This window comes from Lathamus discolor, chromosome 6, assembly GCF_037157495.1.
Source record: "Lathamus discolor isolate bLatDis1 chromosome 6, bLatDis1.hap1, whole genome shotgun sequence".
Classification (NCBI taxonomy): domain Eukaryota; kingdom Metazoa; phylum Chordata; class Aves; order Psittaciformes; family Psittacidae; genus Lathamus; species Lathamus discolor.
The window spans coordinates 15,877,297-15,893,066 of NC_088889.1; the positions used below are offsets into that span (position 1 = coordinate 15,877,297).

Consider the following 15,770-nt stretch of genomic DNA (forward strand, 5'->3'; position numbering starts at 1 on the left):
TCAAATGTACCTTCTTCTCTACCTCACTTAATCATACCTTTTTTTTAATTTTCTTTTTTTGAAACGGATGCTTTAACTAAGATAAAGTGCAATTTGTCAGTTTGTCCAGTTCTGCCTACAGGTGAGGTTGGCTGACTGATGCACCTGTGTTTTCCTCTCCCTTTATGTAAACACACCTTACTGCCAATGATCTTCAGGTTTGGGATATGATGAAAATTTGTTTCCATCCAAACTATCCTTTGTTCAACTATTAGATTAAAAAACAATGAAATGTATTTGCACACAGAAAACTAGACAATGGGATTTGAACAAAATCCTCATTCATGTCCCTTACCTATTCTATTGCTAAGAACGTAATGTTTCCAGATTCTTCTGGCTATGCAGAAAGGAAAAGAGTGTATCACATGAATCAGAACATGCTTCTGAACATACTGGAAATGGCAGGAAAGGCAAAACAATACCACATTCCTACCTACCACTAAGAGTTGTACTTGTGTGGAAGCTGCTTCCTTGTAAAACATGGAAATGACATAGCAACCCCTGAATTACCTTGAACTGCAGTATTAGTGCAGCTCACTTGAGTTGCACAGGGAAGAGCCCTCCTCTTAAGATATATTAGGAAGACTAAATTAGGAACTAGATGATCTTTAAGGTTCCTTCCAACCCAAACCATTCTATGATTCTTGCTCCCTTTCTAGACTCAAGTCTAGATCAAGTGGTGGCCCTGCCTCCCAGCATCACCTACATCTGAAACAGGTTTTTTAGCCTCTGTGCTTCAGCTCCGTCTCTGTGAATGTGCTCCCAGACCCACCGCCAGCGGGGAGACCATGTATGAGGCCAGGTAAACAGTATTCTTCAAACAGAGCCTTCATATGTATCCTAGGTGCTAGCTTTCAGTGGAACAATAGCAGAAAACTTAGAGGTTTGCCCTGTGTCCTGGTTTCGGGTGGGATAGAGTTAATATTCTTCCCAGTAGTGGGTACAGTGCTGTGTTTTGGATCTAGGAGAATAATTTAGGAAGAGATAACACACCAATGTTTTAGCTGTCACTGAGCAGTGCTTACACTAAATCAAGGACTTTTCAGCTTTGCACACCACCCCGCCAGCAAGGAGGCTGCAGGGTACAAGAAGCTGAGAGGGGACACAGCCAGGAGAGCTGACCCACACTGGCCAAAGGGATATTCCAGACTATATAACATCATGCTCAGCGTATATAAACTAAGGGGAAAGCTGGCCAGGGGCTGCTGCTCAGGAACTGGCTGTGCATCAGCTGGTGGCTGGTGAGGAATTGCAAGGCCTATCACTTGTTTTGTGTATTCTAATTCTTTTACCATTATTTGTGTTTAGCTGCCTGCTGGGTTAAACCACAACACCCTGTAAATCTTATTAAGGCTTTTCAAGAAGCAGAGTTCTGCATTTACACAAAAATATATTACAGAAAAGATAACAAATTTCTATTTCAAGAAAAAGCATGTACTTAAGGATTTATGGAACAAGACTGAATACCTCTCTATGCACTTCTGGCTTTCCATATTCCACACCACTATACACCCATCCACACTTCCAGCTGCCAGATACTGCCCACAAGGAGACCAGGCCACAATATTCAAGGTCTAAGGAGAAAAAAACAAAACAGAAAAAAAAATATTACTGATGCATGCGAAGCATTCATATTCTGGAGATTAAATCAGACATGTTCTGGAATAAAAAAAACAGTAATAATGATCTTTAGCAAATCATATCCAGCCTCCTGTACTAGAGCTGGCTTTAGGCACTTCCCTGCAAGAAACATTCTTTGCAGATAGCACACTTTTTTTTAATGAGAATATCTACCTTCTGTCCTTAAATGCTGCCATGAGGTTGAAAAAACCCGATTCCAGGCATGCAGATGGAAGCATGGTACATTTTCCAAGCTCAACACTAAACATAGCTGTATTTAACTTAACACGGGTCCATAAATTAAAATCCAAGACTGTGTGTTCTGTATCTTAGTAACACTAGGAAAATAGTTCTCTTTAATGTAAAGGTTTCCAAGTATACAATGAGGTCAAAAGAAAGAAGATGGCACCATTTGAGCTGTTATGTAGCTAAATTTTAGCTTAATAAAATACAAAGTGAACAACTGATATCTCTGTCCTGTACAGAAAAATACTCTTGAAATTTGCCCTAAAAAACAACGCATTTAGAGCAATTTGTGAAAACAGATGTTCTTCAGCTGCAGCTGGTGACTCACCAGTAGCCCTTACAGATCTAGTGGGTTATTATAAATGAACGAGGGGAACCAGAGAGACATGTTTGACACTCATTTAGGATCTCTTGCCTTGTTTTCTAACACAAAGTATCAGGATCACAAGTGAAATAAAATGTAAGTAATCATTACCAAGTGCAGGGGAAAAACATACTGTCTAGAAGATAATATCTAGCAGAATAACATTTACATTATTGAATATTTAGCAAGCACCTGTTTTATGTACCTACCTGTGTGATGAATGTATCCGATAGATCAAATTGACTATCCCAGGTTTCTCTTCTGTATAGTTTAACAACTTTATCTACAGGAATTGCCAGCAACTGCTCAAAAGAAACAAGAATCGGGCAATTTAGAATAAGTTAGCTTTTATACAGAACACTGAAACAGCATAGTTCCTTCACTCAGAAGTATTACAGTTGTGACTGCCTCAGTATTTAACAGTTCTCTGGCATCCCAGTAATGCCAACTGAGAGAGTAAAGAAAGCTGAAGAAACTTGAATTACAAGGTTCTTTAATGCCTTCCACATGCAGCACAGCAAAGCATGCTTGCGCTTATTTTAATCTTTATTTCTTTCTGGCAGAAAACTGAAGATAATGACAGCTGCACCATAAGGTTAGAAGTTCTTATTTATGATGCAGTTAACACACATATAAATAGTTTTCAATGCTCTGGGCGTAAGGCTTGTGTTCTCCTTTTTCCTTCCTCTCCAGATCTCTTTTGATCAGCTTACTATCTCTCAATAAATCCTATTGAACACCTGACTCCTGAGCTCATTTCATCCTTCACAAAACTACAGAAATGTTACTGCATGTTTCTTCTTTTAGGATTGGGGTTTTTTTAGTGTCTTCTAGCAATTTGTTTCATAAGAGAAGCAAGAGAACTTATATTTCAAATATGTGTATTTGTGTGAAGAATTAGCCTAAAAGTTGAAAGGATTTGTTCTCATGCAATATGGATATTGAGACAATTTGTACTGCATGTGACATTCTCTCTTCCACAGGAAAGTTATGAATAACATTATCACAGCAGCCATGAAGTTTGAAAAGTGGACATAGTAAAAAGACACAAAGGATAAATTGAGGAAACAAGATTATTCAGGTAAGAACTGTGAGGAAACACTGGTAAATACTCTTCAGATCAAGTATGTCATTGGAATGCCAATAAAAAATGAATAGGTTCTGCCACGCTATTATCACAGGCAAGAACAGAAGCCATGAAATAATTTTTGCGAACGGACAATTTTGGCTCAGTTCTCTGACCTTTCCTTCGAGTAGGGCAGGACATGCTCCATTTCATACAGGTTCACAGTTATCCGCCCCTTTCACCTCTCTGCATTATCAGATAGCGCAGAGGTGTTCTAGGTTACATGCTACAGAAATATATCTATAGGTATACTAACTCCAAGACCCATCTTGATTAGCAATCCATACATACTACAGTTGTAGCAGTCCACAGAGATTGCACTAGACGTGCAGTATCAGCACCACCATCAGGCACAACAGAATTAACTTCATTCTTCAGGTGAAAAGGAAGGGAACATCTTATTTAGGAAATATTTACACAGCAAGACTACTAACAGGCCAAAATTTACTTAAAGCAGAGAAAGACTGAACTCCTTCAATGCTCTGTTGTGAGCAATTTGATTATTTCCCTCGTGTACAATGTTCCTTCCTCTTCAGCACAACACGACTGTTTAATACTGTTTTAGGCTTACAGCTGGACTACTGCGCAACACAGTTTGGAGCTTAAAAGAGTAACCATTTCCAGGTCTATATTTTTCCTAAAAATGAACTTCACCCAAATATTTTCCTTAGTCCCAGAAGCTGCAATTTTGGAATGCTCAGACTGAATTCCACTGTTGGACCCCCAAAGAGAAAAGAAGGATTAAGCTTTGTGGCTAAACTAATGTCACTTACTTTCCCATTGCCAGGTTGCCATCCAAGCCTGCATATTGATTTAGCATTTATCACATCATTACACTTCTGCAGCAGCGGCCAGCTTGTCGTGCATGTCTGAAAACAAAATATTAAAAAAAAGGAAAAAAAAATGTTTCTAGCTCTGCGAAAATCAATTTTAGAGTACAAATTCTTAAAGAAAAAGTGTGGGGGAAAAAAAAACCCTAAAAGGAAGAAATATCCTGGTTTTGGAACTGAAATAATCTCTTTCACACAATTACAATGAACAAAGAAAAATTAAAAAAATACCTTGCCAACATACACCTGAAACTATATTAATGACAATACAACTACTTGTAACAGAAACAAGATCACAGAACAAACGTTTTTAATCCAGTACAGAAAAAAATGAGCCTACGTATTTTTAGGTTATAGAGAAATCTGGCCAAAATGCATTTGTCAAACCCAAATCAAGTGCAGCAAGGTGACACACATCAGCCTGAATCTTGCCACAGCAGTATAAAGAATGAATATTCTCAAATTACACACAAATACATACATCATATTGCCACAGTCCTAGGACACTGTTTGTGTAATTGCTCCAAAAAGCACTCGCTGTCAGTCTGGAATACAAGGCATCCTATCAGAAGTATGCTTTTGTTTTTAAAACAGTAGCAATCCACAAATGCCAGGGTACATTTTCAACTTTACTTACAGGAATAATTCCACATGGATTCTTATTTCATTCAATGGCATTTAGCAAAAATAATCCCACATACATATGCAGAATTGCCTTATTAAAGCAGTTATCTGAAAACATCTTTGCAAGTTCCTTAGATTCCCAAGAGAAGAAACTAAATCTGATTCTCTCACTAAATTTGATTTTATACAAGTCCTGAACTATTTTAGTCAAGTATTGCCAAGTCAAGCCCAAAGACTGTATTTCTAACAAATTGTGTTCTTTGAACTGTGATTTATGTTGTTCTGAGAAATTCTGTGAAATTTGTAAAAACAAGGGGAATAGTGCTTGCAGCCCAGAAAGCCAACTATGTCCTGGGCTGCTGCAAAAGGAGTGTGGTCAGCAGGTTGAAGGAGGTGATTCTCCCCCTCTACTCTAGTCTAGTGAGACCACCTGCAGTACTGCATCCAGCTCTGGGGTCCCCTACACAAGACAGACATGAACCTGTTGGAGTGAGTCTAGAGGAGGCCACAAAAATGCTCAGAGGGTAGGAGCACCTCTGCTATGGAGACAGGCTGAGAGCGCTGGGGTTGTTCAGCCTACAGAAGGCTCCAGGGAGACCTTACAGCAGCTTCTAGTCCCTAAAGGGCTACAAGAAAGCTGAAGAGGAGTTTTCACAAGTGCCTGTAGGGACAGAACAAGGGGGATGGCTTTAAACTGACAGAGGGGGCATTTAGATTAGGTATTAGGAAGAAGTTCTTCCCTGTGAGGGTGCTGAGGCACTGGCACAGGTTGCCTAGAGAAGCTGTGGTTACCCCATCCCTGGCAGTGTTCAAGGCCAGGCTGGACAGGGCTTGGAGCAACCTGGTCTAGTGGAAGGTGTCCCTGCCCATGGCAGGGGGTTGGAACTGTATCATCTTTAAGGTCCCTTCCAACCCAAATCATTCTATCATTCCACAAACAGCAAGCCTCTCATCAATAGCCTTAAACTCATCCAAATCGAAAAGGTTGAAATGCACTGAGCTTAACCCCAAGTCCTGGGAAACTAAAGACACATGCCACAGGCAGGGAGCACAGGACATTGAAGCAACACTGTGTCCAATGCCCCTGCCAAAGAAAAACTTTAACATCATGGTCATCATCTCAGTGATCCTGGCATGTGAAATCCCTATTTTACTAATCTCAGGTCAGAGTAACAGTGCTCCTAACGAGATTAACCAACCAAATCACATATAAAAAAAGATAACTGTGTAGCACCTCAGAGCATTCTTCTACCTCCACCAGTCTACAATCCTGAAAATTACTCAAAATTTCATAGGAAGCTTGGTAAGAATTAATAAAACCAAAATGTACCCAAATAGCTGCTTATTAGAACAGAAGTCCTTCCTTCACCCTGAAAGCAATGAGCTAAAATTCTGAAATATGGAAATATCTTTACTCAGAGCAGTATTTCTGAATGTGCCAAGGACAAAATACACAATGTTGGCCAATTAATAAAAATTAGTGGAAGAAATCATAGATTCCACAGGCAGGAATAACAATCCACACTACCCAGGCAACAGTTCATAATCAAACTTCGGGATTTCTCCCAGTAGTAGATAAAAATATTCTGTAAAGTGTAGTTAGCTTTCTTCCCCCAAAACCACACCTATCGCAGCAGGGTTATTTCAGCCAAGCTCTTCTCATTGTCTGTGAAATCCTGGATTTCTTATTAAAGACTTAACTTTGAAAGGCAGGCCCCTTACCTGATCTGCAATTTTCCATACTCTGACAGAACCATCACAGCTCGCCGATGCCTATGTAAGAGATTTTTGTAAAAAAAATCATAAAGAGAAATCAATGCTACAAATTTGAGGAAACAATCCCTATAACCAGTGCTACTACCATATATATGCAGTTTTGAAAAGAAAGCCTCCCTGTTTAAGCCATTTTGAGACAAAAAGGTTTCTAATACTGCCATCTTGTTAACTGTACTTGACTCCAAGCTACTGTCACTACAAACCCTCACACTTCAACTGAGCTGCTTATTTGCAAAGGAGGCTCAAAATTAATATTTAATTTATTTAGTGAGTCATCTTTCCCCCTCTAAAATCAGATCACCATTCGATTCCAGAAGAACATAGACAGTAATTGAGTTGTAAAGCAAAGACTGAGTTCTCCTGGGAGGCAATAAGTTGTGACACACTCCATCATCAGTAAGGTCAGCTGAAATGAAGTAGTCTCATGTGCCTAGTCACCATTTTACTTGAAAAAAGTATTTATGCATTTTCTTTCCCAGGGAAAAGGAGACTCAAAGTAGAAAGTAAACAAGAAAGTGTTTTTACCAGGTAAACATCCCTGGGGTCAAAAGACAGGCTTAAAACAGGAGCATCATGTCCTCGGAATGTTTTCTGCTTGCTGCTATCAGTCACCTCCACAACTTTAACCATGAAGTCACTGCAGATCACAACAGCACAGACATAGAAGTATTAACATTGCGTTAACAATGACGAACTATGTGTTTATGGCAATAAAAGCTGAGCACTGAATATAATTGGGGGAAGTTACAGCTCTATTTTTATCAGAAAATATTTTTTGTTCATGCCCAAGTTCATAAGTTATGGTTGCTCTTTGAAGAGGATTTTAAGTACACATAGACCACATACCTGTTTAATATAATATTTACATGACCTAATGAAAACTTCTGCTTAGATACCAGAGTGCTGACTTAACAAGAACTGTCTGTTGAATGAGACCAATACTCATTACTATAATTATTGGGTCATGTAGTTTAAAAAAAAGAAAAAAAAAAAAAAACCAAGTAGTTCATTTTATGACACTTTTAAAAAGATTTTTAAGACCATTTAATGCATCAAATACATTAACAGATTTTTTTTTCACAACTTTATTCCCCCCTCCAAAATTATAGCCATTACTGCAGTTTAGCTCAAAATATCCATGTTAACTTCTAAGCCAAAGAGCTTCTGCAACAATCTTTCAGTACCACTCCCTCTCACACTTCACTGCAACATCCTTCAAGAGAAATCTACTTTTAGGATCTACTTCTACAGGGTTAACCATTACTTCAACTGTATTTAGAAATACAAGCTGAGTTTTGTCAACTATTTAATGCTAATCAAACAGTCATAAAAGGAAGTCTATGAGCTATACTGTGATACAACTAGTATTAACACTCTTAAACAATACAAGACAACTTTAGAGAAAAAAAAAACCCTACAAATAAACAGGCAATAGGACAGTTTTGTTTATTTAAGAAGCCACACAACCATTCTTCAAATAGTTGAAGTGGACTTTGGCAGCCACTTGGATGCTAAATTAAACTAAGTTTGCAGACTTCATGTAAAAAATTGAGAAATCTGGGACAATTAAAAGCAATTCTTCTTAGTTGCATTCCTTCATTTCACGGCTGCCACCTTCTCCTTCAATATGTTACAGAAGATCTCACCAAGCAGCAGCCTCACAGTCTTATGAGCTCTTTTTCCTAATGTGAGTGCCCTGGCCAGGCTGCAGAAGTACTGGGGTTTTGTAAATGTTTTAGGAACAAAGAAGAGTTAGCTGTGTGCCTAATCTCTCTAATCAAAGACAGAGCTGTCCCCTCAGAAACAAGCGCTGGCAGAAGGCCTGACCCCAAGATCCCTGTCAGATTTAGAGATTACAGTGGTTATTGCCCCAGCTGCCCAGTTCTGGTGGCCCTGGTGTGTCTGCTCCACGGTCACCAGAGTGCAAAGCCCAGCATATTCATCCAAATTTTTTTCTAGTTCAATCCACACTTAGAGGAGCCAGGGAGCAGATGTAATGCTTTGCCATCGCTACTGTGGAGGACAAATTCCAGTAGAGGGGCAAGCGGACAGCCTGAACTAGCTACAGCTGCCCAAAGACTTCACCAGATACAATAAAGAATCACCTGAGCCTTAAATAAATAGGGATGGGGGTGGAAAATATTGCCTGCTTGCTATTTTGCCATCTCTGTTGAAGGAATAGCATAAATTGTGTTAAAGCAAACATGCTGCCCTAAGAAACTAACTACACTATGCATTTAATTCTCTTCAGGCAAGCCTTGCAACTGTCATCTGTTATCATTTGGCAGAATGGTGATGATATATACGCTAGAGAATGACTCAATGCTCTTGCACAAATTAGAACCCATCTAACTTTTGCATGTATGTATATATATCTGCAGCACCATGATCCTCAACAGTGAGGACATTATCTTTAGCACACAGTAACAAGATCCTTGATGCTGTGATGAGATCCGTATGGGCAAATACTTACGCGTTATAGGACTGAAAGCTGAAAACCCTCAAGTCTTCTAAAGAAATGGAATTATTTCACAACACCAGATTTCCATTTAAAATTATTTGGTGGATCAAGTATTTCTCCAAGCATTGTTTCCCAAAGTCCTTTTCATTCCTTTCTTTCCCTCCACCCCCAAAAGACATTTTGCAATAAAAACCCTCAGAGGTATGGGGATGAATGACCTCATTGGTAAAAATCAGCACGCAAAGAAGTTGCCAGATTTGACAGAAATGCTTTCCCTTATCATGCACAGATTACCTAGATCCAGCAGCAATTTTGGTACCATCACTATTAAAGATGATGTGGTTTGCATTCATGGTGAAACGAGTAAGGATGCCATCTGGGGCTCCTTCAGGAAACGTATGGATCTGAACAGTGTTGTTCGATACTGCTGTGATAAGTCGTCCATTCTAAAAACAAAATCCATCACAAAATTTGTTGGTTAAAACACATTTATGCCCATGGAGCCAAAACAAATTTGCTCTGATGTTCCAAATATTTGGGAAGATTAACTTTAGTAGCTCCAAAAGAGGTCTGACAGTAATAGAGGAAATACTTTTTAACTTTTATTTCTTAAAAAAAAAAAAACCCAAACAAACAAAGTAACTTTAATATTTTATCACCAAGCTAATTAGAATAGAAACCCCATGCTCTTACTTTCAGTCTTGTAGAAACACACTGCTAGATTTAGTACTGAAACTCCAGTTGCTTCAGTAGACTTGAAATTCATTACATTAGCTATATGGCAAGTTACTGCATCAAAACCTTCCCAACATGTATTTTTACTAAAATAATGAATACTCAGAGTCACTAATGAATTTCAAAGGGAACTGTCTGATCTGCTTCTGACGAATATAAAAGTCGTTCCTTCTACATAGACAACAAAGCTCTTAGAATCTTGCATCCTATCTAGATTAATACGCTGCTGTATCAGGAGAGGGCATCCTTGCACAGAACTTCTCAGTTAAGTGCCACCAGGGAAAGATGAAAAGTTCACGAACTATACTTAGTTCTTCTCAGAAAACAGAAGGCAGTTGTTTCTTGAAAATGCATCCAGATTTAAAGAAGTGCAAAACTAATAATTATCCTATACACCTTGAAAAAGAATATCTGCTCTCCAAGCAACAATGCTACTCCTCAGTTGTACGTAGCAGGAAGTTTTTGAAATATGAAAGAAATAAATTTTCTTGAGGGATTTTTTTGTTTGTTTGGGTTCAGGGAGGAGATGATGTTACTTTTTTTGATTTCCAGGTTGCCTGAAGTTATAGTAAAAATTCTGAAGATAAACAAAGCAGCAGCTGGTACTAAATAACCTAAGAGATGAGATTTATTACCTAGGTTACATCAACATCTCAGATCAGTTCCTCATTTTCATTCCTCAACACTTAAAAATAAAAAAATCCCTCAAAAGTAAAAGCACTTCACAATAAAATTAAAAGCAAATGATTTCTCCTGCTGATGTCAAAAATTAAAATCAGGAGCTCTCTCTTGTCTATTCATTAATAGTTGTAGCAATTTCTGGCTCTGCCACTGATTTGATAAAAGAACTCACTCAAGTCACCTCACTTGGTTTGTGAAAGAATAAGCAATGCAAAGAAAATAAACAGCAAAATACCCCGAAAATCAGTGATGAAAACAGATTACACAGGTACTGCAGAAGAGATACTGGAGGTATGTTTAAAGGGATATGACAGAGGTTTCACTCAAGGCAGTAGTTCTGAATAATGTTTCAAATTATTATATTTAAAAATAAAATACCTATATGTTAATCGTCATTTATTTCCTCCAAAATCACAAATAACTGAAAAACAATTTTAAAATTCTTCTTTATCACTACAAAGTTAACCACACAATATCTGAAGAACTGATACTCTGGAATTGTTTTCTTCTTCTACAATTACCAAAAAGACAACATTTTAGATCTTCTATTATGAATGTAATATAACAGTAATTGTACACAAAGAAAATACTATGAGAATTCTGAAGCTAAATACATGAACATGCATAGTGAAAAGAATTATTTTCTATTAAACATTCATATAGATAACATATGCCTTGTTATTTACAAACAATGACTTCTGCAAAACATAGTAAAAGGAACTTCCTTAGCACTGAAATAAACAGACCAGGTTCTGCTTCAAATGTCAGTCAGTCCGACTGCAGAACTGCCTTTAGTCGGCATACTCACAACCCTTACAGTTTATGCAAGCAAGAATCCTGTTCTCTTCTGACTCCGAGAATGGCGGGTCAGAGGCATCTTTGGGCTAAATAACAATTTTGAGAACGAAATATCAAACAATGATAAAAAAAAGTATCACCAAAGCATGACCAGACTTTGTGAAAGTAGTTTTTGATTAATACAGATTATAATTCCTTTAACCTTAAAACAAGTCCCCATAAAACAACCTCTTGGCTCTTTTTCCTAATACTTGATGATCACATCTTATGCTGGGAAAGTTTTTATAACTCATATTGTGAGAAAACACTGAAATTGCCTAAAAAGTTCACTGAATAATTAGCTTAATCCGATGGATTTATTTCTCAGAAAGCACATCAAAGTCAAAAATAAGTATAACTGAATATGAAAGAAGAGGAGGAAAACAAGTATTACAGAAGTTTAGTGTAAGGAATAATATTGATACAATCCCGTATGGTTTAGAATGAATTGTCAGAAGTATACTTGATTTATATAAAATACTTCTTTCAGCTAAAATATTCAAAAAGTCTATAGGCACATTTAATCAAATACATTTCTATGTATTTCAGAAAATTATATTTTCATACTCCTTTGATATTCTCACTTAGACATAAAAGTACAATATGTTCATATGCTCAGATTTAAATACCTGCTGCTCATTATCATAGAATCATAAAATCAGCTAGGTTGGAAAAGACCTTTAAGATCATCAAGTTCAACCTTCACCCCAGGACTGCCAAGTCCACCACTAAACAATGTCACTGAGGGCCTCATTTTTTTTTTTAACACTTCCAGGGACAGTGATTCCACCACTTCCCTGGGAAGCCTATTCTAATACCTGATCACCTCAGTGAAGATGTTGTTCCTAATATCCAACCTAAACCTCCCCTGGCATAGTTTGACACCGTTACCTCTCCCTATCACTTGCTACTTGGGAGAAGAGACCGATCCATGCCTCACTGCAACCTCCTTTCAGGTAGTTGTAGAGAGTGATAAGATTCCCCCTGAGCCTTCTCTTCTCCAGACTGAACAACCTCAGTTCCCTCAGCTGTTCCTCATCACACTTGTGCTCCAGACCTTTCACCAGCTCCATTGCCCTTCTCTGGACCCACTCCAGCATCTCAGTGTCTCTCTTGTAGTGAGGGGCCCAGAACTGACCACAGCACTCAAGGTGCAGCCTCACCAGTGCTGAGTACAGGAGGATGATCACTTCCCTGGTCCTGCTGGCTAAGCTATTACTGATACAGGCCAGGATGCTGTTGGCCTTCTTGGCTGCCTGGGCACAATCTGGCTTATGTTCAGTGGCCATCAATCAGCATCTCCAGGACCTTACATTAATCTGAAGATAAAAGTCTACATATTTAACATACAGCAGACTGAAATGTGCTACATACAGTATTGTTCTCGCTTTTTTCTGTATATTATCCCAATATGTGTTTAACGTTACCCACACAAGCAGGATCCCTGAGCTTGCAAACCCAACATCTGAACAGTCACACTGTACACCAACACCAGTATGACATAAGCTTGAGTTCTGTAAACGACGATACCTTTAGAGCGCATGAATAGGCCTTTTCTCCTACATTAAAGGACGTCGGATCATCATCATCCAGGTTTTCCCAAATCCTAACATCTCCGTCACTGCCACAAGTTACAATACAGCTGTGGAAGCACATGGGATTTGTTAAAATTCAGGAATGGACAAGACAGTCACTGTAACTTTCAATCACAAAATGAAAACATTACTAAAATGTTAGCGAGTGAGGGGTTTATATCAAAATACAATTCACACAATGCAATACAGTGAATACCTACATTTATTATGTCTAAGCAACTTATTAAACATGAAGGGAGGGAAAAGTCAGGTCTGGGTAGCACAACACAGTACCACAAGTCTCTGACAGCTCCCTAGGCCTGGCACTCATCTGAACTGACCTTTAGATATTACTGGTCAATCCACTCTTTTCCAGAACTTAGAGTGAATTTTTCAAAAGACTTAATTAGTACCAATTTCTCCCAGAACTGGGTATTTAACTGCCTCTTAAGACTTCATAATCAGCTGTAAGGTAAGTTTTCAAGGTCAGGACAAAACTAAGAGTGTTAATGCATACTTGAGTGAAGCTTAACAAGCTTAAGATGTAGGCCTGGGCGTATAGAACATTTAAAAAATAGTAAATATGGAATTCAAGTTTGATGTGGTTAACTTTCACAATTTTAATGCAGTAAACAATAACCCGAAGTCACAGGGCAAATATACATGAGTTTGTGTGGAATTTTTAATCAAAGACATCATGAATCTATAATCAAGACTTGTATTCTTTCAAAAGTTGTTTGCAGTCCCAAATAGAACTAATTAAGCAGCAAAATGTTACAAAGCCAGTGGTAAAGCTCTGACGTTGCTCTTCTCAGTCCTGTAATGTCTATACTTTGACAGCGACACAACACTGTGCTGATATTGAGTATACTGATGCTAGAGTCTGGCAGTAGTGGACCAGTGGTATTTGGCAGAGATGCCTGCATCCATTTGCATTTGCATTGTAACGGCAAACAAGTTTTTTGTGGTTTCAAGGGACTGTTATTATACTACCTCTTAACAGTAGTCTTTGTACCAAGGCTAATGAACTAAAGAAAGCCATAAAACAATATAGACTTCATAGAATCATAGAATGACAGAATGGTTTGCATTGAAAGGAGACCTTAAAGCCCCTGTGCCACAGGCAGGGCCACCTTCCACTAGACCAAAGCCCATTCCAGCCTGGTCTTGAACACTGCCCAGGAACTGGGCAGCCACAGATTCTCTGGGCAATCTGTGCCAGTGCCTCCCCACCATTTCATGGAAGAACTTGTTCCTAATGTCTCATTTAAAAAAAAAGCCATTAAATTTTAAAGCCATTCCCTCTCGTCCTATCAAGGAACTTAAGTCATACTCAATACTCAAAACTTACCCTTTGAGTTCATTTTGAGAGGGCTTGTTCCCTCGGTTACCTTTTATTTTTAATCAACAAAAAGATAATAGCAAACATTCAGTTTGTATTTATGGATTTAAAAGCTAGCATAGGAATAAAACAAAAAGAAAGCAAACCCAATATTGGATTTCTTCGACTATATTTTTAATTTCTCAGTGCATATGTGAACGTATTTACTCCCACACTACACCGATTTCTGCTAGATTCTAAGAAATCGTTTATAAAAAGCACATATAGAGTTTATATATATATATATACGCATATATATATATGCTAACATTTAAATTATAAATCAATCACTTCAACACTCAGGGCATCAGTGCCAGTTCTCAACACAGGCAAAACTCAAAGGATTTCCCAGACCAAGCCAGGTCATAAACCCACACCAATATCTCACACAGAAACAGCTGGTGAACTTCCGGGAAAGCAACAGACAGGAGCAAGAGCATTTCCTCTCCCAGACTACATTTCATCCTGTTTTCTAGGAATTACTGATTTGTTTCTGGAAAGAAGGCAGTTCCAGGGAGACGTTAGAGCTGCCTTCCTTTAGGTACCTAAAGGGACTGGCACGAAATCTGGAGAGGAGCTTCTTACAAGAGCATGTAGTGACAGGACAAGGGAGAATGGCTTTAAACTGACAGAGAGGAGATTCAGATCAGACATTAAGCAGAAGTTTTTCCCTGTGAGGGTGGTGAGGCCCTGGCACAGGTTGCCCAGAGAAGCTGTGGCTGCCCCATCCCTGGCAGTGTTCAAGGCCGGGTTGGACAGGGCTTGGAGCAACCTGGTCTAGTGGAAGGTGTCCCTGCCCATGGCAGGGGGGTTGGAACTGGATGAGCTTTGAGGTCCCTTCCAACCCAAACCATTCTATGACAATCAGGCAGTTACCTCCCAGTGTCATTGAAGCAGACGTCCGTGTGGCCCTCGGTGTGGCCGTACCGCATTGGCTTTAGTGCAGATGGCATCTTCACTCTCACCTGTTTATTTAGTAGGATAAAAGACAAATAAAATTAACTGAAAGGAAAAGCTTCGGTCCGAGCCTCAGACAGCAGGGCAGGGTCAGAGGGACACAGAGCTCGACCACCAGCTGGCCCCAGCTTGGCCTAAGTGGGTTCGAGCCGGGCACATGTCCGAAACGGGCCTGCACCTCCTTACATCGGAAAGGCCAGGCCGTGGAAACGAACCAAGAAAGAACAGAGGGGAAAACCGGGTTACAGGGGCACGGGGGGTGCGTGCCGGGGCCTGACCCTCAGGCGGCCCGAGCAGAGCTAGGCCAGACCACCCCCGGGCCCGGCAGGGACCCCTTCCCACCGCAGCTCCCCCCGCGCCGCCCGCCGAGGCACAGGGAGGCCGGGGCCGCACCACCACCCGCTTACCGCCTCCAGCCCGCCACCCGCTTCCAGCCTTCCCGCGCCCGGCACTGCCGCCCGGCCCGCCCCGGGGCCGGCCTCGGCTCGTCAGAGCCCGGGGCGGGGCTGCGCCCAGGCG

General features: G+C 39.7%; 1 protein-coding gene across 4 annotated transcripts in view; it reads right to left on the reverse strand.

The window, feature by feature from the left end:
• Nucleotides 1–15,770, reverse strand: part of WDHD1 (WD repeat and HMG-box DNA binding protein 1) — a 32,313-nt gene that overhangs the window by 16,281 nt on the left and 262 nt on the right. For 2 of the 4 annotated variants that reach the window (XM_065683604.1, XM_065683600.1), the window contains exons 1-9: nucleotides 15,659–15,756; nucleotides 15,171–15,259; nucleotides 12,870–12,981; nucleotides 9,381–9,532; nucleotides 7,151–7,262; nucleotides 6,572–6,622; nucleotides 4,169–4,264; nucleotides 2,479–2,571; nucleotides 1,507–1,613 (exon numbers count right to left, since the gene is read on the reverse strand). In XM_065683604.1, coding sequence (XP_065539676.1) covers nucleotides 1,507–1,613; nucleotides 2,479–2,571; nucleotides 4,169–4,264; nucleotides 6,572–6,622; nucleotides 7,151–7,262; nucleotides 9,381–9,532; nucleotides 12,870–12,981; nucleotides 15,171–15,247 — 800 coding nt within the window. In that variant the 5' untranslated portion in view covers nucleotides 15,248–15,259; nucleotides 15,659–15,756. Of the gene's footprint in view, nucleotides 1–1,506; nucleotides 1,614–2,478; nucleotides 2,572–4,168; nucleotides 4,265–6,571; nucleotides 6,623–7,150; nucleotides 7,263–9,380; nucleotides 9,533–12,869; nucleotides 12,982–15,170; nucleotides 15,260–15,437; nucleotides 15,586–15,658; nucleotides 15,757–15,770 lie in introns of those variants that run through there. The other 2 variants (XM_065683601.1, XM_065683602.1) reach the window with 2 other exon arrangements.